Here is a 27,564-nt window from a genome sequence, read left to right on the forward strand (position 1 = left end):
GTTCAGTGGGCAAAAATGGTGTGCAAACCTCTGACACACAGCACTGGGAGACCCAGGGCAGCTGGCACGGAGCTGTGCCCTGTGCTGCCATATGCAGTCAATCTGCGGTGTCTGGGGAGGGAGCAGTTACCAGGGCTGCTTCCTTCTACCCCAGAAGGTAGAGCAAGCTCTGCAGGCTCTGCAGTGAGTCACGGAGCTGTGCCCTGTTTTACAGCACACGGAGGGCGGTGTCAGGCCGTGTGCTGGGCCATAAACCATTCGCTCATCATTTCGGGGAAAAAAGGGAGAGGATTGTGACACAGGGCTGCTTTCTTGTGAATTCAGCGTGCAGGAGAGGCTGGGAGCAGAAGTGCAGCTGTGAGCTTATCTCTTCTGTCTGAGCTCAGCCTTACAGCCCCGGTGGCATTAACCCGTCCCACCCAGGCAGCGACTCACACAGACAAGCAGGAGGCCGTCAGGAATTTAATTGTACTTGGCACTTGAAACTGTACAAAGCCATTTACAGAGAACCGTGCGGGTTTCGTGGCTGCGTGCCCCCTCTTCCCATTCCCAACAAAACCAGAACCTCATCCGAGACTCAGGGCTCCCAGGTTGGTGTCACGGAGGGCGGTGGGATCAGCCGTACTGCAGGAACAACCTTTTGGCTTTGATCAGAGCTGTCACCACTTCGTTTCCTACAACACTTTGCAGCACAGGTTCCAAGCTGGCATCTCACAAGAATCTTTGGATCACTGTAGAACATGGCAGTGCTACCATTGTACACCTATATACAGCCGTGTCTCTGTCTGTAACTCATCAGCTTCAGCTGCTTTCTTTTCTCTACGCTTTCTTTTCTCTATGCTTTCTACCACATGCAGTATCCTCTTGGTTGCCTCCACCCCTGCCTCTCACGGGCAGTGAGAGGCGTTTCATTTGCAAAAGACAACAGAACAATAAAGCTACTCCTGCTCCCTCTATTCCTTCTATCTGCTCTTCCCCCTCCCCAAACCCTTTGCAACGTGCCTAAAACCTTCCTACGCCCCGTACAACCCAGTTCTGTGAGTGACGTGAGAAGCAATTTGTACATCTCTGAACAAGAAGGATGGAGTACTCGAAAGGAAATGCCAAGTCTGAAAGACTAAAAGATGACAAGAGCAATACAAAAGTAAAAAAAGAAAACCAAAGAAAAACGGAACAAAAACCCCAAACCAACCCGAAACAAAAACAACTAATTAAAAAAAAAACAACAACAAAATTAAATACGTGGCAGGTTATGTGAGTGAAAATGAGGAATGTACAAATGGACACTCTAAAAATGAAAGATTCCAGTAGGTAAATTGAGAACCTGTTGAACCTGGGGTCTGTTTTTTTTTTGGTGGGATGGGTGGTGATAACCACACACTGCAAAAGACAGAAAGAAAATGGTGATTTCAGCTTCAGAGTGCTTGAGGGGATTCTCACAGCACTGATAGGACTGCGAGGAGGGGCTCTGCCAGGCTCCAGGTGAGGCACAAACTTCTGCTTTAGAAACCTCAACCACCACACGTGAAAATCTTCCCCAAACCAACAAGGTGTTCTTCACAAACCTGCTGTAAAGAGGTCAAAATGCTGCCTGGCAGTGGCAGAGCGGGCTCAGACTGCTCCCTTTTGTAAAAACAGACTCCGGTTCAACAGTGTTAACTGCATACCAGTAGCTGCCATTACAACATACAAAAAAAAAGACACTTCTGTTCAGTAGAGCAAATCCAATCGTGCTCACATGACAAGGAAAATGTACACGTTATTTATAAATAAGCAGTTCCACCAGGATGGCACTGGGCTCCTCCCTACACCAGTGTTTCTTTCCGCTTGCTGCTGAGCTGCTTCTCCCTGGTTTTCCTGTGCCCAGACAGTGTTCTGTGTGTTTTCGTGCCCTTGGCTGCTTCCTCTGAGTCCAGGACGGAGCCGCACTCGGCTGCGCTCTCATCGAGCTCCATCTCAGTGATGCCTGACATGGCAGATTGCCTCCTCTGCGCTCTGACGTTGGGCACGGAGGGGTTGTTCTCCTCTGACTCCTCGCTGAGCTCTGGCAGCTCCTTCAGCTCCGTGGCAGCAGCGGGTCGCTGGAAGGGGGCAATGGCGGTTCGGATGCAGTTCACCCACTGCTGCTTGTGGAAGATATCGTTGGCCTGCAGCGTGTGGGACTGGCCTGGGGAGGGGTCTTGGAAACGGACTCGGAAGATATTTTTAGCTGAAGGTAAACATAGGAAAAAGCAGATCAGTCCTGAGCTCAGTATTTAGATTCCGTTATTGGACCCAATCTGCCCTGTTTTGCTTCAGGGAAAGCGTTCAGCATCTCCCCAACATCCTCCCCCCCCTCTGAAAATCCCCAGCAATGATATGTTGAAGTATTTTCTAATCTTAGCACCGACTGCAAGGCGCCATTTCAAAGCTTACGGCCTCCAGATACAACAGTGCAGAGCTCAGCAATGACAGCACTGTGGTGGATCCCATAGGGATCCGTGCCCGGACGTACCCTCCTGTCCTCAAACAACCCCCACACGGAAGGGTTGGGTTGCTTTGTACCTTTATCTGAATTGCCAAACGCTCCTCGGAAAGAACCTCCCATTTTCACATCGCCGTCCTGCAGGTCTTCCAGGATCAGCTCCTGCACAGGGATGGGCTGCCTGTACACTTGGTAGGACTGACGTTCATTGCGAGTGACCGGCCGGGTCAGAACCAGGATGTCTTGGAAGAGGAAGACGTAGAGTTTCTGAAAGGGAAAGCGTGTGTGAGCATGAGGAAAACGTTGAGCTCTATATGCCAGGTGATTACACACCCTCTGCAATTCAAGGTCACATTATCTCAAGTCTCACCCATGTTAACTTTCAGATAGCTTTCTGTTGCAGTCACGTAGAGCTCTGACAGCAATGGCATATGCAGGATTTACATTAACAGGTTTACTGTCTTGTTACCCTTACATTGGATTACGATGTGCAGATGGCAAGGATAAAACAATGAGAACCAATACCTTTCCTGCCTATGTAAAATGCTCCATAGAATCACAGAATGGCCAGGGTTGGAAGGGACCTCAAGGGTCACGAAGCTCCAACCCTCCTGCTGCATGCAGGGCCACCAACCTCCATATTTAATACCAGCCCAGGCTGCCCAGGGCCCCATCCAACCAGGCCTTGAACACCTCCAGGATGGATGGGGCGTCCACAACCTCTCTGGGCAGCTGTTCCAGCACCTCACCACTCTCTCTGTAAAGAACTTCATGTCTCCTGTGGCGTAATGAGTGAATTCAACAAACCAATCAACCACACACAAAAAAAACCCAAAGAAAATAGAAAAAGATTTCATGTTTAAACTGAGGCTAAGTCAGGACAAAAGGCAGCAAACCCTTGAGTACAGCAGGGTCTTTCAGGGCTGCTGCAGAGGGAGATAAACTCCTGGCAGTTCATCTCAAAGCCAAACAGGCTTTTGCAGGAACGCTTTTGTTTGGAAGAACTGTGGCCAGTGTTCACAATGGGGAATGTCAGAGCACCTGAAAGTAAACAGCCGGCAGGAAATCCCTTCTGATGGAGTGCTGGGGCACGGAGCATACTTTCTACAGTAATTTTGTGCTAATTATTTTCCAGCTCCTGAAGGCCAATTGTCAAACTGTCAGCAGGAAACTTTCCCTTACACCCTGTAACGCGCTCTGCCATCAGGTCCTTTCTCTTCTGCTTCTAAAAACGTAGCTAATTGCCCAAACTAAGGAGATAAGAGCTCCTGGTCATGTTATGACAGACAGTTTCAATTGTTTCTGAGGGTAAGGTTTCAACGTTGATTATTAATTACTATCAACTGAAGGGACTTACATGCCCGTTTTTGTTCTTCAGCTCCCCATGGCACAGTAAAGCTTTGCTTCCTTCAATCCTCGGGTCCTTCTGCTTCTCATCCAGATACTCCAGTTTGTCAATGTAATACTGGCATTCCGACTCTCCCTTCTTTAAGTTGATGTCAGAGAGGACTCCTTGGATTATAGATATCTATAAAACAAAGCATTTAAAAATGATTCAATAAGGATTTACGCTTGAGCATCTTTCATCGAAGCGCTACTAAAGAAAAATCCCCATGATGGAACCCATGTGGACTGATTGCTCCTTTGCTTTCAGAAGGGGTTACAGCCACAGGTTTAAACCACTCCACAAAACTGCTGAAGGTTTAAGAAAGCCTTCTTTTTCCTCCCAAATGCCACGGTGCTGTCAGAAGCCCAATCCCACAAACGCTGTTACTTACAGCTTCTTCCAGAATCTGAATATCAGGATGGTCTTTGGGAGTGTGCCTCAGGATCTCCTTTAGGAGCAGTGGGTATTTGACCAGCCGACTTCGAGGGATGTCCAAGAAGCTCCAGAGGTCCAACTTGCGGCTGAAAGGAGACTCGAGGCAACGCTGCAGGAAGTCCTGCACCCTTCGGTCCTGTTTCTTCTGATCCAGCAGCGCTTTGGCTGCCAGCTGATTGCTGCAGTAACCTTTGTAGGCATGGAGTCGTGGTAACTGCAGGAGAACACAACCATGGAGTCAAACCAGGAGTCAAACTCTGCATGGCAAAAGCAAATTGCATTAACACGTCCAACTCGGGGAGTTCTGCTTCCCATTCTGCTTCCCAGGCTTTCCACTCTTGGCCCAATAAAAAAGCTAACAGAGCATCTTGTATGTGTAGCTACTCTTGAGTGAGGAGAACAGGGCGTCCTCCATGCAGTGCCTTTGAAGTTCAGATGTTTACTACTGTTAGCACTAACGAAATCACATCAGCTGCAAACAGCCCAGAAGATAGAGATATTTCTAACATAAATCACTAAGTAATTGTAGTCACACTACTGCGAGCCTCCCAGATGAAACAGTGGCCCATTAAAGCTGACAGAGTCCCATTGTTTTCAGTGCAGTCAGGATTTCCGTTTCAATCTTTCACTCCACGCCACAAAAGCCTGCGAGCTTTTCAGCTTCTAGCTCTAAATGTTCTTTAATCTCACAATCATTTTCAGCCTGGTGCCTGACAGTTATGTACTCACCCACTTCACAAGGATGGGCCCGATCTGCTCCACCGTTCCGTCTGGTTTTGTTGCTTCTCCTAAACTTGCCAACAAATCTGGAATTGAAACACACAAACAGAAGTTGCCACAATGCCCCAGCTAACTGTTCTGATGTGAGAAAGCACAGAGCATCACTCTTAGTCAATACGTCATGTTGGCTTAGCTCTTACCTTCGTGCAGAGGAATGTAAGAATCCAAGTCCCCAAATATGTGGGTGAGTTCCTCCTCAGACATGATAGAGAGTTTCAGCATAGGATCATGATAAGCCTGTCAAAGAAAGTCAGTATTAAAACACATCCAGATCTTGGAAGCCCAGAAGCTGACAATATTAATACAATATTAATGGGAGGTGGAGGGAGTGCAGGACAGATCTGAAGTGGAGCTGGTTGGAAGAGTGACTTGGATCAGTGCAAGACACAACTCTGCATAGAGGTATCAAGGCCTACAGATGAAATGGGCTTTCCTGTCCCAACAGGAGGAGTTCCCTTAGTTGTACCCAGGACTGCAAAGCTACACCTGCTTTTGGATGAGCTTGTTGCAATCAAACCAGTATTGCCAGCACTGCTCACTTCAGCTTTCCAGGATAGTTTTCAAAAGGTGGATGCTGGGCCTGACAAAGGTGACGTGCAATGTTTGCAGGTGTAAGTACACTTCTTTATTTACAGTATGATTACTGAGTGCAGGAAAAACTCACTCACCTTCCTGGCAAGCTTCAGATCTTCAATCAGGTCCTGTTCTCCTCTGGACATCTCATATATTGCCTGTGAGGAGGGGGATAAAGCATTGAGAGTCATTTTTAATCCCAGTCTTCCTCTGAAAGAGCCATTCAGTTCACATAATGTACATCCTGTCTTGAACAGGCAGCTTTGCCTTCTGAATCACTCAATGCCACCTGGGCACGACAACCTCGAGTCAATCTGCCCGCTTTCCCAGCTTGGAGAAAGCTGCATTCCTTACAACTGTGTGAAAGCTCTGCCACTCACACACAAGCCAAATTAAATATTAGCAACTTTTAAATCACTGCTTTTACACAGGCGAGTACGAAAAAGAACAAAACCCAGAAAACCGCAGAGGTCAAATCCCAGGCGCCTTTAAGTCAGCTTCTGTGTTGTCATTAGAAGATTTGTCTAAGAACTACAGGAAAAAAGCAAGCCAAGGCCTTGCTATTTGGCTTGCAACCAATTGTCAAGAGCTTTAAGAGAAAGACAGCTGGCTGCACAACCACCCGACTTCGGGTCTGCTGCAGAGCAACCAGTGTGGCTGGGGCTCAAATTTCAGCAATGCTGAGCACCCCTGTGGAAAGCGTTTGGCATCTCTGAAGGGTCAAAGAGGGGAGAGTAACTCCCCAGTGACTCACTTTGAGGGAGAAGCCTGCACCTTTTCCCGTGCCTACAGCCGAAATAAATCTAACAGCTCAGAAATGAAGGTGGGGAGGAAGATACAACCACCCAGAGATGCTCGTTTCTCCTTTTCCCACCCAGGCAATGGACCCAATGGAGGCTTCAGCTGCCTTTCCCTGCCCTGCTGCTTAACGGGCAGCTTACCTCCTGGCGTTTGATTTCTTTGGTGCTCAGGGATTCTTTCATGTTGACATCTAACATCTCAGACCAAAGGACGCTGTTTCTTCTTTTAGGAGGGGTAGGGGCAGCAGATCTGCTACATGACTTCTGGGCACAGCTGGGAGATTTGCTGTCACTGCGAAGGGCAAATGACTACAGGGATGGAAGAAAAAAAAAACAACAAACCACAACAGTAAAAAAATACAGTTTGGAGCCAACATTTCAGGAGTGCAGAAGTGTTATTCTATGCCCCTCCCAATCTTTCATCCTCCTCTGTTGTGCAGGGCAGGAAAACACACCCAGACACTTTTCCCTCAGATAAAGGAACACTTTAATCAAGTTGCTGAGAAGGCCCCCAGAGCCCTGAGGTTGGCAGCCTTTTCCCTGTGCCTCTCTGCACTGATCCAGCAGCACTGAGGAGGAAGGTGGGCTGCTAAAGCGTGGGTCTCTTGCCAAGGTATGAGGAAGTAGACGAATCAGAATCATAATTCTGCTTTTAATGGGGCTAATCAGGAGCCACTTGAACTTTGCTCTCCTGATCTGCCATGTTGTTACAACACAGCCTGAGCAGCGATCTTATCCGAGTGCATGGGGTGTGCAGCTCCTCAGACAACACTTCTCCAACCTTATCACTAAGCAGTGGGGTCATTTCACTTCTAGGCACACACTTCACGTACTGCAAGAGTTCAGCAACACGTTTCTCTCTATGTGAATCAGGCTTTATTTTTCTTGCCTCCCTAAACCTTCTATCACCTGATATCTAGCAAGCCACCTCTGAACTCCTGAACTCTTCTTTGTCCCCCAGGCAAGCTTTGTGTCCTTGCATTAATCAGACAGCAGATTTTCCTATCAATGCCTTGAAATCCCAGTGCCTGCTTTGCTCCCACACAGCCAGCATGGCCCTGTGTCTCCACAGAGGACCAGAAAGCTCTGCTTTTTACCTGTATCGTTTGCCCAAAGCGCCGAACTGCACCATTTCTTACAGGAGAGATCAAGTTGGCCAAGGATGTGACCCGTGCTAAAGGCCGAACCCGTTTATTGCTTGGCTCCTGTAAATAAAGCAGAGAACAAATTGTACTGGCTGCGACTCCCACTTCATTTCTCAAGCTGTCCGGGCAGGTTTAGAAAGCATCAACACCCTTAAGGAGTGGGAAACACTGCAAAGAAAGCATTCTGAAGTAGCCATTCATCTTAAATGGAAAGCAGAGGCTGTAAATATTTGTCTGAACTTTAGGGTTACAATTGGATTGCAAGGACCTTGCCCAGTGTGAGGGAGACAAGATAACACACACGTCAGAACTGAAAATAAGGCTCAAACTGGGACGGTTATGGGACAGAAATAGACTGAAGTGCTCTCCTTTACAGGGCAAGCGACTCATCTCAAGACGGAGCTGTGATCCACTCCTCCCTTTTATCATGCTTTCCTTTGTAGAACTAATGTGCTTTTCCATTTTTAATTCTGTTTTGGAGAGAAAAGGAGCAGTCAGAGCCCAGCACAGCCTCACAGCTCTTCTAACAAATGGCAAACGATGACATGCTGAACATTCCTGCGGGGGATACGCACGCATGAAGCAGATGAAGTTTAAAACCTTTGGTTTCCCAAAGCTCCCCTCCTCCTCCTGCTCTCCCCCCCACGGCAGCTTATTGTAATTTTTCTCCTGCGTTGTTTAGATTGGAGAAACAGCTTCTGCTTCTCTATGCCACTAATCTGTAGTGAGCCCAGTGTGCTAAATGCTGTCCTAACGCTGCCAAGAAAGAGGAAATGGCCCCAAGAAACCTACTGGTGCTTAAATTCACTCGTTAAAACCATGCTGGTGACCCCACATATCCTGGATCAAAAGCACTGTGCTGTAAGAACTGTAAAGGAAAGGCGTGCAGCTCCAAGAGGAACTTGGAGCTTGAGGCTGGGAGAAAGGCTGCAGAAGGTGCTCTTAAACATCTGGCAAATAGCTGGACTTGACTCATCAGGACAATCAAGCCTCTCAGCATGAAGGTAGGACGAGTTGATGGAAGCTTCTTCTTTGAATTGATCTTAGCTGAAGTTTTACCATAGCTTTATTAGGTGGTTTCGGTTTTTTTTTTGTTAATTGCAAAGATAAGGAGCCCAAACCCTTTGCTTCTGTATAGCAACGGAAGTGACAAATGCTGGGAACTGAAAAGGGGGAATAGGAACACACTGAGCTGGATTCCAGTTACAAGGCTGAGGAAGCATGAAGGCTACGTATGTCAGATCTGCTTTCAGTAACGTGAGCCCAGGGCTGCCCTGCCTGCCTGCCTACAGGCAGCGTGAAGCAACAGAGGAGCTTAACTCACACTGAATTAAGCCTTTAAAGTTGGAGGGGAGAACATGAAAAGAAACCATTTATGACTGATGCAGAGCAGAAAGAACCTCTCTGGCACAGCACAAAGGCTGTTCGAGGCTGTGCTTGAAATGCTTGGGTAATCTCAGGGCTATGAAATGGGAAAAAGCTACCAGAGCACCCTGGAGCCCAGGCCCCGAGCCTCAGCTGGCTGTAGGTACAGTGCTGAAGTCACTTCTCTCCTTCCAGCCTGAAGATACCACATTCAAGAAGGAGTCAGCTGGGAAAAGTGTTATCCAGACGGCTGGGAAGTCAGGCTGGGCACTTTAATTAACGACAGACACTTCTGGCCAGAGTAAAAGAAGAGGTAATTTAGTTCTATAAAACCATGTAACTGCGTGCTGGAATAAAGGGATACGAGCCAAGAGAAACTGCAGGAACGTAAGCAGACAATATACAGACACAAACCATCCACAGCTATGTCAAGGCTAGAGATATAAATAGCACAGCAAAGAAAAATGTGACACTGAAAATTAACAACCTCAGGACTTCGGGATGCTTGAGGGCTGCTTTACAGCTTGCTGTAGGAGGGTCAGCTGGGCATCCTTTCCAGCTATGAGACACAAGGACACACTATCTGGCCACAGGACGTGTGGGAATGCCTTCCCAGCACATCTGTGCCAGGCTGAGGGACACGTGCATATGCACACTGTCTTGCAGGAGGCATTCCTGCCTCTGCTTTGGGATGGGCAGCACAAAGGGGCTCCCTGTTCCCGTGGGATTATAAAGCAGCAGTTGATACTGAGCCACGCAAAGACAGGCGTGGAGCAAACAAGAGCAGCGCTGCTCGTTTGGAGGATTTTGCATGGGCTGGTGAGACCAGAGCGTTGCTGTGCATGCGATGCACTTCCTCGGGGTGTTTGGCCAGCAGAAAAACCTCTGTGTGCTATAAATTCAGTTTAGCACAAGGCCATTTCCTATGTCTTAAAGAAAAGGTAATCACGCTTTGTGATGTCTCGGACTCGAATGGCTCGACTGCCAAAAAACGGCATCTGTTTCTTCTTCTCTCCTTCTGATTGCATCACTTGACCCAAAGCAGAGGGGGAAAATTCCTCCTCCTTAGGACCCTCTCTTTCTCTGAGGTCTGCATTTCAGTTTGGGGTTACGTCCTCCCCTTACAGACTCGGCCGCGATGGAAGCTGAGACTCAGCACAGTTCATCCTATGGATAACTTTGGCTCAGCACCATTTGTTTCTTCTCAAAGCTCTGTATGTGCAAACAATGAGCAGACTGTCTCCACGCTGTATTACTTACGGAAGCCCAGATTAGAAGGAAGCCTGCAAAATTTCCTTCACAAGTTGCTGGTGTTAAGCATTACAGCACCGACAGATAATTACAACCCCCAGAGCTCAGCAGCACTCTGCTTCCATTCACACGTTCCCCAAAAACTCTATTAAAATCATATATACCTATATATATATAAACTCAGAATTGGACTAGATGACCTTTAAGGGTCCCTTCCAACTCAAGTGATTCTATTTCACAAAGATACACACAAAATCTCTGAGTGCTCCCACTGAAGGGCAAGGCTTCCACGTTAAAGAGGAGCACTTGAAGAAGCTCCACTAAAGTGTGGGGTTCCCTCGTTAGCGCAGCTTAGAATCATAGAATCCTTAAGGCTGGCAGAGACCTTTTGAGGTCACCTCATCCAACTCCCCTGCAAAACACAGGGACATCATCCAAAGCTCCATCACCTGAACTTCTTCACTTTGCATTGGGAAGACTTTGCCATCTTGCAGCCTCTACACCTGAACACAGAAACGCTTCCCCTCAGCAGCACGCACGCATGCAACCTTTACCTCTCTGCTAGGTAATAATTAGTGGTTTTTATAGGGATCATTTACTAGAGGACAATGTTCCAAGTGCCAGCCCCATGGCAAGGCACACAAACACGGTGACAAATCCAAAAACCATGCGTGGCCAAACTCCTACAGAGCAAAAGATGACCACAACCATTGGCTCGAAGGATTCCTGCTGGAAGTCACTGCCACCTGACTCTACCTGTAAGATCCACGTGCCAGCTCAACCCGAGCCATCACACTGCCATGGAGTTTTCCACCCACTGCCTTTGACCACCTCAATGGGGACAATCCAGCCCTGCTAAGTTCAGTGGCTCCTGATAGCACTGTTGGCTTTGGGGGCTTTGCTCGAGCCCAGACCCCCCCAGTGTCACTTCCCCAAATTACACCTTCCAGAAATACACATTTTTTTTTAACGACTAGAGGTGATTTGAAAGACTTTGACTCCTATTGGTTGATTTTACTTCTCTCTCAGGACCTGGTTTGCCTTTGATGCAGTGCAGTTGCCCAAATTTGGCCGTTTTAAGGCTGGATTTTCAGTCAGGGAGCTCAGAGCCCCCAAGCTGCCTTCTTTCTGCTGCTTTTTTTCCACTTCCCCATAATCTCAACAAAAAGCCCAGCCCAGGGCACCCTATGTCCGTGCTGGACTTTTTACCTGCAGATAATCTACTAGAAATGCAATTAACTTCATCTGCATAACAACGCAGCATAGAAATAACAACACTTCCAAACGAGTGAAGCAAAAGAAAGGAAACCCAAAACCAACACTTCCTTTTTTTTTTTGGTTTGAAAAGCAAACAGCCGCCTTAATAAGGAAAAAACCCTGCCAGCCACCCAAATGCACCGTATCTACCTTTAAAAAAAAACCCCAAACTCCCCCCAAAAACACACTCCCAACCCTCCGAGCCCCTCTCCTCCTCACCTCTTGCTCCCTGAAGGACTGGTTCTGTGAATCGATCACCCGAATAGTCCTTTTGATAGGCAGCAGCCCCCCGAGCTCATCGTGAGCCACCATGGCGCAGCCCCCCGGCCCTCAGCGCACCGCTCCGCTCTCCGCGCTCATCCCCACTCTGCGCCCGCAGCCGCACCGCGCCCCGATCTCACCGCTGGGGGCGGGGCCACGGCCCAAAGCCACGCCCACTCAGTGCAAAGCCACGCCCACCCTGCACGTGGCCCCGCCCCCTCGCTCTGCGGTCCCCCTGCCGGTGCTCGTGGGGTGAAGGTTCAATGGCGTCTTTACCTGCGCTGTTTCCCTCCCCAAGTCAGCTTTCCCTGCGCTGTTTTTTTCTCCTAAAACTCCCAAAAGAGAGGCTCTGCTTTAAGGCGGTGTGATGGCAGCTCCCTTCGAATGTCAAGAAGGGCGTGCCATCACGCTGTGTGATAGTTCTTTGCTATGAGAGTGGTGAAGTGCTGGAACTGCTGCCCAGAGAGGCTGTGGATGCCCCGTCCATCCCTGGAGGTGTCCGAGGGCAGACTGGATGGGGACCTGGGCACCTGGGTTGGTATTAAATGTGGAAGTTGGTGGCCCTGCATGTGGCAGTGGGGTTGGAGCTTCATGATCCTTGAGGTCCCTTCCAACCCGGGCCGTTCTGTGATTCTGTGATCTGTGAAAGTGTTTTGGAAAGCTGAGATTTTCCACTCTCTGTGCTGAAAAAAAAAAGGTGAAGCAAAACATTTGGGTAGTGAAGCACTGGCACAGGTTGCCCAGGGAAGTGGTGGGTGCCCCATCCCTGGAGAGACCCAAGGTCAGGCTGGACGGGGCTCTGAGCACTGTAGGTGTCCCTGTCATTGCACGGGGTTGGACCAAATGATCTTTAAAGGTCCTTTCCAGCTTAAATGCTTCTGTGATTTCATGTTTTCTGGTCTTATTTTCCTCTTCTTTTTGTTCACCATCTCACAAGGGCAGCGCGACATGCTCCTCCTGATGGCAGCGAAATCATTTGCTGCTGCAAATTGTGTTGCTTATTTTTTTGTTATGGTTTTTACCCTCGTGTGTTCAAAAAGCTGAATTCTTGTCTAGACCTGTGCTTTGAAGTCTGCTCTCAGCTTTCAAGGCTCTGCTGGCACCGCTCTGCTAGCCAGGGGCTGAGCCTCTCCCCCTCTGCTAACAGGGCAGCCTGTCCTGGCAAGCCTGGCTTTGGATGCAAAGGGTTTTGTACTTTTGTTTGTTTGTTCAAGTTATATTATTCCTGGCACTGCTGCAAATCTCCAAAGTAAAAGGTCTCTTGAGCTGGTAAAAACACACTGAGTTTATTTGGTGGCTGCGTGGCTGCTTATAGCTGCTGTTTGGAGGGGGAAGGGTGGCAGGAGGATATAGTGATAGGACAAGGGGGAATGGCTTTAAACTAAGAGGGGAGGATTTAGGTCAGATGTTAGGAGGAAAGTCTACTTAGAGGGCAGTGAGGAAGTGGCACAGGCTGCCCAAAGAATTGTGGGTGCCTCATCTGCAGCTCAAGGCAAGTTGGATGGGGTGGTGGGCAAGCTGATATGGTAGGGGGCGACCAGCCATGGCAGGGGTGGGGGCTGGGTGGGCTTTGAGATCCCTTCCAACCCAACCTTTCTGTGGTTCTGTGATCTTTAAGGCCCCTCCTAACCTATGATTCTATGATCTCTAAGGATATTTCCAGCCTGACCATCCCATAGTTCTGTAATCTTTAAGGACCATCCAGGCCATTCTATGATATGAATATTTGATGTGTTGGGATAAACCTCAGCTGAGAGCGGGATGTTTGGGGTCATCCAACACAGGATTCTCACAAACTCAAGGCACGGTGAGTTCCTGCAGACTCTCTGATGGGGCCAATCCTGTTTTTAAGACAACAAATAACCAACAGGACTGTGACTCTGGCAAACCATTCACTGAGTTTCATTAGGGTTTTCAGGAGTATCTAAATGCCTGCTTCCCCTTATAACCTGAAGACAGAGGTTTGTTAAACTCACTTTAAAGATCCAGGGTCTGTGATCTAGGGGTTGAGAGGAGGGAATGCTTATCAACCTAGCATCTCTTTCTTCATTGATGTAGATGGGCTGTCAACTAAAAATAGGGCACAAACAACCAGGACCCTGGAGGGAAGGCATGGAGCAGTCGCACGCACAAAGGCAGCACTTACACGAGTCTTGTTAGGACCAGAACGTGATGTCCTCCTGTGTCCTGAAGCACTTCATGCCATATTAAGTGGTTTTTGTGACGTAGGAGTTAAATTGTTCCCCTCCTTCCAGAGCCTTTGGGGAAGGGACAGCTCACGGGCAGGGAGATCCCTGTTTCACCACCTGGTGAGGGTGGCTCATCCGTGGTGATGCAAGCCCTGGCTGATGCAGACTGCTGAAGTCATGTTATGGAAACTTAAAGCTCTGGCCTGACACATTGGAGCTCCCTGTTTGCCTCCTGGTATGGCACGTGCAATGGGTTATGTGCCCTGGACAATGGGTTACATGCCCTAGAAGATGAGTTATTGCCCTGGATGAGGTTATTGCCCTGGACGACTGCCCTTTGTTCAAAGCAAGGTGTGGTTAAGGCTTTAATACAACACAGCGAACAGCAAGCATTTCCCAGCTGCCCCTATAGCAGATGGGATGATTTCTGTACATCAGTTTCAGGGTAAAATCCAACTGCAAGTAGATCTGTAATGGGTACTCCCTGAACAATGTGCAACACTGAGCATGCAGAGAAGGGAGTAAATCTGGAGAAGCTTAAAGATAGCAAGGGTGGAAGGTGAGCTTGCACAAGTTCCCAGGCTCATGCTGTTCTCTCAACAGCAATGCCATCAGTATGACCTTCGAGCAGCTCAGGGCGTGCTGTGATACCTGTGCTTTGCTTCATTGCCTCTGCTCCACTTACAACACAAGCAAGAGGCAGTGAGCAAAGCTGTGGTACTCCAATGAAAGCCAAAACAAATGAAAAAAGAAAGGAAAATCATTCCTTGTGTAGCAAAAGCAATGAAGCCTGACTTACGGATCTGTACCCTACACAAAATGTAGCCCAGATGGTATTTTTCTATCCAACCCCTCTGGGCTCTGGGTAGGGTCTGGCCCACGCTGCGGATCTGAAGCCACGAGAATGCTGCCTGGCTGGTCTCTGCATGGGGTGACGGAAAACAGACGAGTTCTTCCTGCTCTCCTGCCATTGAGTATTAATAGCATTCCTCACCTATACTCAAATGTGAATTTTCACTTCTAGGAGTGAAATACCTTGGTGACTCCTGTCGTGCTATCATTAAATTAGGGAGTCAGGAAGAGTTTGAGTGACAGAGGAATCACCTGGATCTCACTGATGCTCATTTTTAGCTTGGGTTTTTATTTCCATGGAGAAGAGTGGACTGCTGTTTCACTGAGAGTTTGCCTGTAGTCCTGGGCAGCTTCACACTTACTACTTTCTTTGCTCCTGTGCTTTATTCTAGGTGGGGTCGCTACTAAATAAAAGTTACCTCGGGGGATACTCACATGTTCTTTTGTTATTTTAGCCCCCAAAATGTTGTCAAATACATTTTAGATTAGAAATGATGAATTCCAATTTCCAGTGTGCAGTTCCTGACTGATCTGAGTTTTCACTGCTAAAAAAATACCCGGCTGCTTAAGCAACATGTGGTATCTGGCTAGAGCCAGGGGGTACCAAGCATGCCCTGCAGACCTCTCATGGCAGCAGGAGTGCTGTCCTATGGCTGAATACGTCCTCCAGCCCGTGTCCAGGGTGGCCAGCACTCAATGACCTGATATCTGCCTCTTCTTTTGTCAGCACTCAAGGAAATCACGTGTGACAACGGCAGGCAGATGCAATTAATATAAAATCTTAGCAGATCTGAATGTGACTTTCGGCCTATCTCCAAAGGAGGTTATTACAGCACTCTCAATATCCTCGCACCTCAAGTCTGCCCGGGTTACACAGCCCAGTCATCAGCCAGGACACTTCAGGTTGCTTTGTTTTATACCTAACCTTACGAGAAGGATGTTTGCTGCTGCAGACAGGAGCCAAAGACAAAAGATCTCAGTTCTGCCACTGCCCCGGGGTGAAAAAGACCCGAGCTGGTGCACAACAGCAGCCCAGAGGCAGGGGGCATTCCTCAGTGGGCACTCTTCCCAGTTTTCACAGGTCCCGGATGCCTCCAACGTGACTGACATCTGGATTCAATTTCTTCAAAGAAAGAACCTGCGACATTTTAATCCCTTTGGCGGCTCGAAGTCTCGCAGAAAACGAAAGCATCCATTACATTCGTGGCGTATTCATTTCCATTGTTGTGTGCGTACAGTTTGAGATGTCGCTTACTAGGAACTGAAATCCAACTGAAAACTACCATTACAGCTATTCTTAATGTGCCATATATAGCATAACATGCAGAACATTCGAGGACTGGAATAAATAAGAACTCCACGGGCAGTCTTCTTCCTTACATTTTCACGTCCTCGGAGCAGTCAGACCCCCGCTGCTGTACACAACATTGTTTACTGTCCATGAGCTGTGTTTAACATTCCACTCCCTGATATTTATATTCAGAGTGGAATTCGGAGCAGTATTCTGGAAAATGAGCAAAAGTAGGCTATGACCCATCCAGACACTGTTGGGTCATCTGAAATGTTTATGAGCCGGTCTGGAATCTAGCATTTATTTTGGATGGTGGAGGTCACTATAATTAGCTGCCATTCAACTCCATCATAAGTAGGAAAAAAAAAACCCATCCCGCAATGCAGATTGCATTTTTACTGAAACACAACCTACAGCATTTTGCAGAGCTTGCTAGAAAGGGTTACCTCAACTGAATGTTGGTGCGTTCAGGCTAGCAAAGCAATTTCCATCTTATGAATATGAATGCAACACCAGAAAACACAAACCTTCCGAGCCTGTGATATTATTAAACACAACATCTAACCTAACAACAGGGTAATGGAGCGAGAAGTTGACTTCAGCTCCCAACCTGCTCACGTGCCAAATGTTGTTTTTCAGTTGCAAAGCGCGGCCGATGCCAGCGATGTTCGTTTTGATCAAAGTCTGTTTCCAAATACAAATTGGTAACTTATGCATGGGCACGTTCCTGCATGAATCAGACACGCCAATAAAATTCCCATAAAAGTCCTCTGCAGCCGTTGTATCTCTGGGAGGGAGAAATGGAGGAGGGAGAGACTGTTTGTGTTCTTTCTTTAAAGCTTGTGGATGTATATTCTGAAGAAAGATGTTACAGCTGCAGTTTCTTGCATTATTTGGTGATGTTCTTTTGGCTGTGTTATCTCTGCCTCAAGCCAAGCTGCTTCTGGGGATTCCGACCATGGAAAGATACTTACTGGTGGCTTTCGGTGATCTGGACCGAAAGAATGCAGACATGTAGGGATTCTCTCTCCCCCTTCCTCTTCTTTCCAAGTCATTTTCTACCTTAAAAACATTCGTGGTTTATCTGCCTTTCCTGGGGAGATGGTTGCTGTCAGCTTTATCATCACAGCCTCTCTCTGCTGCCAGCACCAGTACAGCTCCAGGGCTTGTTTGGGCTGGACTCTTCTCTCATCCAGGATGAGTAATATTCACACAGCTGGTCCCAGGAGGTGAGTAAGGCTTGGAGAGGCCACAACATGGAGGTTCATGTAAGGGTCTTCACTACGATTTCACTTCCTCTGTGGAATCCCTCCTCCTAAGCCTTAAAAAGACATCCTATAACCACCAGAAAACACCATCCAGACCAGGCGTGATTCTTCCAGCATTACTCAGCCTGGCTTCGTTTTGCCTCAGGTAAAATACACTATCACATCCGTGTATTCCTTGTCATGCACTGAAAAGTATTTATCCAGTTGCTAACAAACATCAAGATATACACACACCTTCAAAAAACACAGTCCCGCTTCCTCCCGTGAATCATTCACCACCTTAATTAACTGTGGGGTAATATGCAATCAATTAGCAAAAAAGTAGCTCAGAAACCCACCTGAAATGCAAAAATACCTTTCAGTATCACAGCATGAAGATCTGCTTAACAAATTCCTGTCCTCAATTTCTTGTTTGGTTCCCTGCACTGCGGATCTCCCTTCTGCCTGACCCAGACAGTTATCAATAATGCAACTTGTGTGGAAATGATCTGGGGAGAAAATACCTTCATTTCTCCCGAAAGATGTGTGTTACTGGCACACGAGAAGGGCTGGGCTCAGCACTGAAGGAAGCAGATGCTCTACCTGCCTTCTCAGGTTATAACTTCTCACTCATATTTTGGTAATCTTTGGAGTGTTTTAGGCTGTATGTCAAAGAAGAAGCTTAGCAGGCCTAAGAGATCTGGTTCATTGTGGAGCAGGACTCTGGGGCCAAGGAGTAGGTGAACAAGACAAAATAAACAGGAATAGCCTGAGCATTGCAGACCGTCTGGGCTGGTGTCATCTCCCCTGTCATTTTGCATATCATCTTCCTGGTATGTGGCACAACTATCTACAGTATGTGAGTTTTAAACATTATTAAAGGACTGCTCAACTGCAGGTATACACATCCAAATTAAATTAAACCTTCTCTACTTATATTGGAAAAACACTCAGTGGGTAGAGTGCCAGGTTTGGGTACTTGGGTGCTCCAAAACAAGATCACGATTCTACACGAGGTAGTTTTGTCAGCACAAGTATGTCTAACAGGAGAGTAAATGCAGCATGCAGGCAAAACTTGGTGACAAAACAGCAGCTTGTCAGCTGAGCTATATTTGCTGGGTGAGATAGTGGAGCTGAAATAAGAGATACGTGATGGAGTTAGACACTTAATATAGACAAACTCTGAAAATCAGTTCCCATGTATAAGATGGGGGTAAACAATGTATGACCTAACCTACACATAACATCCTTAAATTATCTCGAAATTCTTTTGAGACCTTCTTTCATTAATGAAACAGATACATCTGTGTCTGCTGGAGCTAAATTTTAGCCTATGGGGTCACCCTCATAAAACCTAGACAGAGCAAAACATAATCTGTACTGCTGCATAAGTGCGTGATGAGCCTCTAAAGTCCCAGTGACGTGTTTTGAAAGTGTAACTATAAATAGCTGATAGTATTGCTTTTAAAACTTTTAATAACCTTGAGGACTGGAGTCAAAAAAAAGCCTGCAAAAGACAACCCAGTCCGTACCATTAACGTATTTTAACAAGGCTAGAGTGTGTTTGGTGGGTGTGCCTTAAGCTCTTAAATATCCCCCAGAGCCTGACCCTTTCAAAACAATAAGGTAAAAAGTCAGCTGGAACAAAAGCTGCAGTCTGAACTTTGACTGTTTTAGCCTAGGGATTTCCCTTCTTGTTGGAAGATTCCAGTTAAAACTCTTAAAAACGCAAACTATTGTTGATATTTCAGTTTTGCTTTCAAGCGATTGCTACGTGGGAGAATCTCTCATTTACCCAATTTTACCCAACACCCAAAAATATAGCCCAATTCAACAGAAGAAAAAAAAGAAAATCCTCTTCCCTGAGGGCAGCTTTCCTAGCTATCTGCATCAGAAAACCATGAAGACCTGAGAAAGGAAACAAGCCCCAAAACACTCACTTCAGAGGCATCAGCGCTGCTGTGTCAGAGCTCTCTGCAGATAATCTTTTCCCTTCCCTACTAGGTAATGACAGTATACACAGGGATGGTCTTATCTGGAACAGAAGATCTAGTCTAGAGCCCTGGAAGCCCAGAGTTAGGATAGTCAGCCATGGAACATTGCCAGCAGTAGCCAGGCTAAATTAGGCTCATAAATAATGCACAAATGCAAAGTAAATGTCAGCTACAGAGGATGAGCTGGTCATTAGGTCAAGCAGGAAATTCCCCACTAACAAATCACTTTTAACTCCAGTTTATTAACTGTAAAACCCACTTGTTAACTCTCACCTTAATAGCTCCTATTTCTCTTCCTTCCCTTCTTCAGATAAGTGATGGTGAGATCTTCGGGGTAGATGGAGAATTGGAAGCAGTTTCCCGTTAAGGAAACCAAGCTTGGGTTGTCCTTGGTAAGAGATACAATTCCTTACCCTCAACTTTTAAAGTCGCTTTAATCCTCAGCTTTACAGACAATTTACCACCCAGCCAGTCCAGCTTGTTTGCAATACAATGAAGTGCATTTGAAGGGCTTCTGCACAGTTTTCCTTCTCATGCTTGAAAATGCTTATGTTCTCCCTAAGTGCAGTTTACACACATTCATTTCACACAACACTAAAACTGAGGTGGATTTAGGATTCAGCTGATTAAAAGAGGAGATCACAAGCAGTGTTGTGGATATCCACAGCAGGACTCAGCCCACCCCAGAGGTGTAGCCGAGAGCTAACACAGCTGTACCTGTCTCTGAGCTCTTGATGGTGAAATGCAAACACAGAAAGTATGGCATTACCCAGTGTAAGCCGCTGGGGTTGCACAATACTTAAGAGCAATGTGTTTTCCTTACCTTAAAGTCAAGGCTGCAAAGACTGACAACATCATCGTCTTTGTCTCGGCGTTTCCTCTTCTGTAAGAAACAAAACCAAGTTATAGCAGTGCACTTGATTTGCAAACAGAAATCAGGCTCTGTTTTTTGCTATGGTCAGCGATAAACTTCAGCTTTTTGAAAGAGTTAGATATCGAGGGGGTCAGACTTGGTGATCATTAGGATTTGAGGTCTCCAGGAGGACACTGGATGATACCGTATCTAATTCTTATCGTGGTTAATCATCAGCCTGGCAGGGGTTCACGAGTGAGGGATCCACAGATTTTGTCCTGCATGAAGCAGTTTAGCACTAGGTTGCTTGAAGAGCTGTATGCACGTATGTGAGAGCTTTTAGATCTCCTATTTAATTAATTACAGTGGACAGGGCCAGCAGACAGCTGTGGCTGAAGCATCCCTGTCAAGGATGCAATGGGCTAAGAAATAAGCGTGTTTGTGGAAGAAAGATGAGGCTTTTGGCTGGGGTGCTCTCAGCTGTTTTCCTTTCTGAAGAGCACAAGCTGGTGGAACCATGATCAAAGACATCTGCACTGAGCTTCCTGATGCCTCCCACTATTTCTGTACTATCTGGGTTTCAGTGTTATTTTTACACTATCCAGATAATGGAAAACTAAACATGGATTCATCCTGTTAGACTGTGCCATCTTGGAAATCACCCCTTCTGGAAAAAAACATGGGTGATGGCATAAATTGTTTGGTTACCCACAGAACAAGTTGTTGATTTTCATCCTGTGTTTGACCCTCGTCGATCAAAATTAAAGGATGAGTAGAGGCCACCTTCTTCCACTTCACTAAGAACAATGGAAATCAAAAACAACGTTGTGTTTTGTCCCTGCCTATAGCAGGGGGGGGTGGAACTAGATGATCTTAAAGGTCCCATCCAACCAAAACCATTCAATGATTCTGTATTAGTCTAAATGTTACTGGCCTGTAACAGATTAGACATTGACCTGAAGTGAGAAGAGCTGCCTCTCAGCAGCTGCAGAGGAAACCACCACAATTCTGCTCTGAACTTCAGCAAATCTCTGTTCCTTGTGCTCTCCCAGTCTGACAGGTGCAAATAGGCAACTTCTTTTTTCTTAGAATAATCTATTCTAATAACTTAAAAGTTACAGCTTTAATTGGTATCATCACTGTAAATGTATTTGACTGCAAGTGTTTAAATTACTTTTAAACGTTGACCCGTCCACCTCCCATGGTTTCTCTGAAAATCTTATGCTGTTGAGGGGATGTCCAGTTTCCCTGCAGGGTTTTCACAAACCTGTCCTCTGGTTTCCTAGTCCCTTTAGACCAGGTTAGGCTTTCATACCATTCTTAGGCTCTAATGTGTTTTCTCACCTGTCCTCCTTATGCTGGCTCTACCATTTAACTATAAAGTTAAATACATGTATTTAATGGTGAGATATTGAAGCTCGCTGACAAGTTTCTTTTATTTGGGGTTCTGGTGTGGTGGTCTTTTTTATTTTTTTTCCTCTCAGTTGATCAAACTTAGCTCAATAATTGGATTCAATGACAAAGTTCTCCAGTTACTTCAAGCAGTGTTTCTGTTTTGTGTTTGGGAAGACAAGATACTGCTTCTGTTACGTCACAGAGCCCCTTCCCTGACACTTGCTAACTGCAGAGGAAAATTATTCTCATGTTAGACTTCTGTCTGACCAAATTGTAGCGTTGACACGGAATTAATGTCCCAGCACACTCCATCCTTTTTGAACAGTATTTTGGCAGGCTTGAGAACGCGTGGAAACGCAGACATTTGTTTTTTAGGTTTAGTAAAACATTCAGGGTTGGTTATTTATCAAAACCTACAATAAAAGACTGCTATAACCACACCTTTTTGGTCTGCAGATTATTTTTCCCATATGTAAGTCAAAGATATTAGCATCTATTTAACAGAAGAGAACTTGCAACAAAGACACCACGCCTTTCTGGTCTGAATATTATTCGTTCCTTATGTACTTGAGTATATTAACATCTTTAACATACAGCTCCAGACCAAAGCCCAGACACGAAAGGAAGGCCAAGGTTTTGTTTTTAAACTGGCTAGACTGATGCAATAAGTACTGCATTGGCTGGACCCCATTTCCTTTGCCCAATATAGTTTTGTACAAAAACTGAGACGTTTGAGTAGGGAGCCAGCTGTATCATTCCTGTATGGTGCCAAAACAGAAACAGATTCCAGGAAAACTGCCTCTTCAGCCTGCTCCAACCTGGGTGTTTAAAGCCACACGACAGAAAAGCAACGGCCCTGGCCCTGTTTTCTCACATTTTTGAGACGGTTGCAATCAAAGATCTGATACGTTCTCCTTCTCATGAAACTCGAGTGATGTGGAAAAAGTTACTTCGACGAAAGTTATTAAACTGTAAAAACCGTGAGACCTGATTTAGGCTCTCAAAGAGGTATTGTAAAGGAGAAGCCTTAAAAAAGCAAATCAGGAGGGGAAATCTAAATATTCATAGAACCTTTTGAGTTCGAAGAGACCTTTAAAAGTCATCTGCTTCCCTTGCAGTGAGCAGGGACACCCACACCTCCATCAGGTTGCTCAGAGCCCCATCCAGTCAGACCTCGGATGTCTCCAAGGACAGGGCTTCCAACACCTCTCTGGGCAACCTGTTCCAGTGCATCACCACCCTTATTGTGAAAATCTTCTTCCTTGTATCCAATCTAAATCTCTCCTCTTTTAGCTTGAAACCATTTTGCCTTGTATTATTTTAGAGAAACCTAATCAGTGCCGTGAGCACGAATGTTAATTACATTTCAAGGATTCTCTTTAAAGCTCCAGGAGAGCTTTTTAAGAATCTGCTGGTTTTCAGTTTGTAAATCATTCTAGTCATTTAGTTTTCCTCACTCAGTACTAAGAGCTTTTGCGTGAAAGCAGAATGCTTTTTTAATTAGGGATCAGCCTATTTTTGTGTTCATTACTGCCCACTTGAAGTTATAAAACACCAGTAAGGCACTGGGTGAGGAAATGCATCAGGACTGTTAAAACAACAAAGATCAAGTGATGGTTTCTCGTAAGTGCATCCTTCTTAATGGAGAAGAAGAAAGGAAAGCAGACCTTGAGTAACAGTGCTTTCAATATGAAGCCATCCAGAGAGGTGGTGGGTGCCCCGTTCCTGAAGCAGGCTCTGGGCACTGTGACTGTGTTCTAGGTGTTCCTGTTCATTGCAGGGGAGCTGGACTAGATGACCTTTAAAGGTCCCTTCCAAATCAAACGATTCCATGATTCTGTGTTTTGCCCTAGATTGCATTGGTCTTGTCTTAGCATTGTGTAGCATATGCATTGGTCCTTCTCTTTAAACCCACTCCATCTCTGCAGGCATGAAAACAACCTTAAGGACTGTATGACATTTGGCTTGGCTACCCACTACTCCTGAGACTCAGGCCAGGTATGTTTTACAGGCTGTTGGCTGAAGCACTGCACAAACTAAGGTAGGAAGAGATGCTGTTTTGCTCAGTACTCGAGTACTTGGTGGTGGCTGTGGGGAACAAAATGCCTCGTGTGTTGCACATGGGAGGGATGACAGGGAAAAGGGCAGTTCTCACTTGCCTATGGGCTGCTGCCAAAAGAAAGCTTTGGTCAGTAAACGTCAGCATAATTACACCAGCAAAGCCTCTGAGCAGAGACCTGGTCCCAGGCCATGTAGCAAGGGTATGTCTGCTCAGCAACTGAGGTGCACTCTCCTTCAATGTTTATTCTCTCCTCTATTTTCTTACCTGCCAATGGTAGGTTTATCTGTCCAAGATTAACTTCCAGGAAAGCTGGGATCTCCAGATAAGGTCTGGAGCTCAGGGGTGCTCAATGTAGCTATAAATAAAGCTATTTGGGCTCGGAGGGTGACGTGGAAGACCAGGATGATGAGGGACACGATGGAGAAATGCGAATAAGCAATCAAATCCTTCAAACAGTTTCTTTGCTTTTTGCAGTCTGTGTTATGACTACAAAGCCTAGCAATAAGTTCTAACTGTAACGGAGAGTTTAACTGAAGATGAGTACAGCCAAATAAAAGCAGACTTAAAAAACCATAGAGAGAACAAGAATGACTTGAAATTCAGTCAAAATACTTTTAATTTCTGATGATACAATACAATATTTTTCATTCTGAAAGAATGCAATTTCTAGGGCTTGGTAATATTCAAATGAATATGTTTAATGTAGCTGTAGTCACCAGATGAAAGTTCCTTAAATTAAGTGAAAACCATCAGGTCTGGTTTTTTCCATTCCCATGCTGGACTGGTGTTTGTGCAGCCTCAAAATTGCACATGGCTGCCCTTCAAGGCACAGGGAGAAAAGTGTCTGTCTACATACGTGCTTGCATAAGAAGCTCCAGCTGATTTGAGATTGGATTTCCTTCATAAAAGGTAGTCCTGCCCTTTTCCCCCCCCCGGAGATGCTGTCACACCCTTCCTCGTGCCGACACTGGCACGAGAATAAGACAGCTTGTGCAGTCATCTGGATCAGCTCATCCAAAACATCTTGTTTTCTTTTTGGTAAGGCAAAGTTTTTCAGCCAGGTCATTTTTGCTGGTCAATGATGGGATCACTGCTTCTAGGGACAGTAGGGTCAGGTCAGCTTAGGTGGCTCATGGAAATGAGCTTTAAGATAGGATGGCATTTCTATACACAGCACCTACTTCAGCTGACTAATCACATTGCAATCCTCAGTGCATGAAAGGGACAGACTTAATGAAGAAGCATAAGAGATACCCAGTAAAAGTGCTCTGCATCATTCTCCAGGGTGGTCTGTCTTTGTCTATCAGCTCTAAAAGCTGAAGCTAGATATGAACCACCTCCCTAATAGGGGATACCTGTTAGAGAATGGAAAGCAGAGTACAAGTCTTACAGCAGTAAGACCACACATTTGTTTTAAGCAGTCTCTATACTAAATAAAATACAGATTTTTGTATTTAAGAAAAAGAATCTTCACTTCTACAGCATGATTTACATCTCACATTGCTAGTTTGGTTAGCAGAATTTGTTTTTTCCCTTTTTTCAGTTTGGATATTAGGACAAATTTCTTGTCAGAAAGAATGGTGAGACATTGGAACACACTGCCCACGGAGGTGGTGGAGTCACTGTCCCTGGAGGTGGACAGAAGTGGCACTGGGGGATATGGTTAGTGGGCATGGTGGTGATGCACTGACAGTTGGTCTCGATGATCTTAGAAGTCTTTTCCAACCTTAATGATTCTATGATCTGCTGAAACACATCAGAAAGTAATCATAATCTCCATGACATCCTGTCTTCTCTTCACCTGTGTGTGAAAAGCACCCTCCAGGAGCTCGAGTGGCTCAGAATGTACATGTATAGCCAGGGAAAGGGAAGAATATGGTGATTTTCTTTTCTTTCTCCAGGAAGCAGGACCTTCACATCCCTATTCCTGATTTTGTTCATGTGCACCCACCAGTGGTTTACTTACCAGGGTGAAGTCCCAGTGTGGTCCTGGAGTGAGAAATGTGAAAGAGCTGCCTCGTCTCAGTGGGCACCTGTGAGCAGAAAAAAAGGATTAAGGTAAATAACTTGTGGTTTGCTGCATTAATAAACTACATCTGTTTTCCACAGCTTTGATGGTATCACAGGCCCTCAGCTCCAAGCCCCAGAAGTCTCAAAGATAATGACATAGAACAGTCTTTGGGAAGGAGAGCCAAAGGGATCGTGAGTATTCCCTGTGATAATTGCAGGAGTTAGATTAAAAATCCTGACTTACTCCAAGAAATGACTCTGTGCAGCAGAGGAAGGCAAAGTCCTCCCACTGAGCCCTCTTTTGACCACAAATCTAGCAATTGTTTTAAACCCAACCAAGAGGAAGGATAAAAATAATAATAATAACAATAAAAAATAATAATATTCTGACCTCATTTTCCAAGGTTAATGAAGCCGAAATGAAAGGAAGCACCAAACGGCACCTTTGACAATGCAGCCTTGTAGTTTCCCATAAAGTTACAACCAGGAATTGAGTCGTGGTCTTTCATTAAGTCATTCTCCATCCAAGAAAGTTAAACCACCAGAAAGTAATACATACAATGGACCGTTTGTATAATCCATGCTCTTTGAACAATGGTAAACGAATTGCCTTATGCAAGTCATTTATTGTACTAGCATGGAGTTAAGCAAACAAGTTACATTCCAACTTTCACTGTCTGGTGGACTTAAGGTATGTTTCCAGTAACTATTTTTTAAAGCTTATTCTGGCTGTAGCATGGAGAAACCTTTTTGTCTGTCACTGAGTTTCTGCATGCAGAACTTCAGTCCCAAATGGACCACACACTTTTTCTCAAAGACGGCCAGCTGCCTTACTGAATGGGGAGAACTTTTCCCCCTTGCTGTCAGAAATTCAGACAGAAAAAGCATCTCCCTGCCAGCTGCATCTTTCTTCTTCATGCTGATATCCCACAGGACTTTCAAAAACCTGGAAAGAATACAGGAATGCAAATCCTTCCGACTTTCAGGGGACTTACGCACCAGCATTGTTCAGGCATTGCTGAAAATTCATCACCCAGAGCATGAGTAGCATTTAACGTCAACAGCTCTCTGTATCAGAAGAGAAAAAGCACTTGTCTGTAAAAGGTTTGTGAGGATGCAGTGTTCCGGATTGGTATTTGGAAAATATAAGTCAACCACCCTGAAAATACTGCAGCACTTCGATGAGCACCAAGATAAATGTATTGTGAGCTGCACCATACTGGAAGAACGATGTGAAGGAAAGCAGGATGTTTTCAGTGATGAGACAAACATTTTATGCAGATGGTATACACTACAGAGGTGAGTTTATATTAGCAGATTCCTCCCCAAAATGATCCTTTGCTTAGCATCCTTCTAATAATGCAAGTGACTTGATGACTGTTTTACCTGCTGAGAAGACATCCAACCAACTGCTAAATGCCTAAGCTCGTGTTGCACTCCTGACTCCAGGAAGGGCAACAGATTTTGTTTCCTGAGATGACTGTAGAATCATAGAATGACTTGGGTTGGAAGGGACTTCTGAGATCATAGAATCACAGAATGGCTTGTATTGGAAGAGACCTTAAAGCCCATACAGCTCCAATCTCATGCTGTGGGCTGGTTGCCACCCATCAGATCAGGCTGCCCAGGGCTCCATCCAGCCTGACCTTCGGTTGGGAGAGACCTTAAAGATTATAGAATCACAGAATGGTTGGGTTGGAAGGGACCTCAAAAGCCATCCAGCCCCTACCCCTGCCATGGGCTGGTTGCCCTCCACCTGATCAGGCTGCCCAGGGCCCCATGCAACCTGGCCTTGAGCACCTTCAGGGATGGGGCATCCACAACTTCTGTGAGCAACCTAAATGATGCAAGGTGCCAAAACTGGTACCTGGTACCAAAAAGATGGAGCCACTCTGTGCAAGAAGGGCTTCTTCACTCCTCACCTGCAATGAAGAAATAGGTCTGCCAGACAAA

At 45.9% G+C, this 27,564-nt stretch overlaps 1 protein-coding gene across 4 annotated transcripts in view; it reads right to left on the reverse strand.

The window, feature by feature from the left end:
• Positions 1-449: 449 nt before the first annotated feature.
• NET1 (neuroepithelial cell transforming 1) overlaps positions 450-27,564 on the reverse strand; it is a 51,372-nt gene continuing 24,257 nt past the window's right edge. Inside the window, exons 1-12 of one of the 4 annotated variants that reach the window (XM_048929935.1) lie at positions 26,003-26,022; positions 25,568-25,634; positions 20,115-20,174; positions 7,537-7,644; positions 6,581-6,748; positions 5,735-5,797; positions 5,207-5,303; positions 5,016-5,092; positions 4,243-4,500; positions 3,822-3,992; positions 2,545-2,731; positions 450-2,209 (exon numbers count right to left, since the gene is read on the reverse strand). In XM_048929935.1, coding sequence (XP_048785892.1) covers positions 1,806-2,209; positions 2,545-2,731; positions 3,822-3,992; positions 4,243-4,500; positions 5,016-5,092; positions 5,207-5,303; positions 5,735-5,797; positions 6,581-6,748; positions 7,537-7,644; positions 20,115-20,174; positions 25,568-25,634; positions 26,003-26,007 — 1,665 coding nt within the window. In that variant the 5' untranslated portion in view covers positions 26,008-26,022 and the 3' untranslated portion in view covers positions 450-1,805. Of the gene's footprint in view, positions 2,210-2,544; positions 2,732-3,821; positions 3,993-4,242; positions 4,501-5,015; positions 5,093-5,206; positions 5,304-5,734; positions 5,798-6,580; positions 6,749-7,536; positions 7,645-11,676; positions 11,856-20,114; positions 20,175-25,567; positions 25,635-26,002; positions 26,023-27,564 lie in introns of those variants that run through there. The other 3 variants (XM_048929236.1, XM_048930692.1, XM_048931527.1) reach the window with 3 other exon arrangements.

Source organism: Lagopus muta, chromosome 1 (genome assembly GCF_023343835.1).
Source record: "Lagopus muta isolate bLagMut1 chromosome 1, bLagMut1 primary, whole genome shotgun sequence".
NCBI lineage: Eukaryota > Metazoa > Chordata > Aves > Galliformes > Phasianidae > Lagopus > Lagopus muta.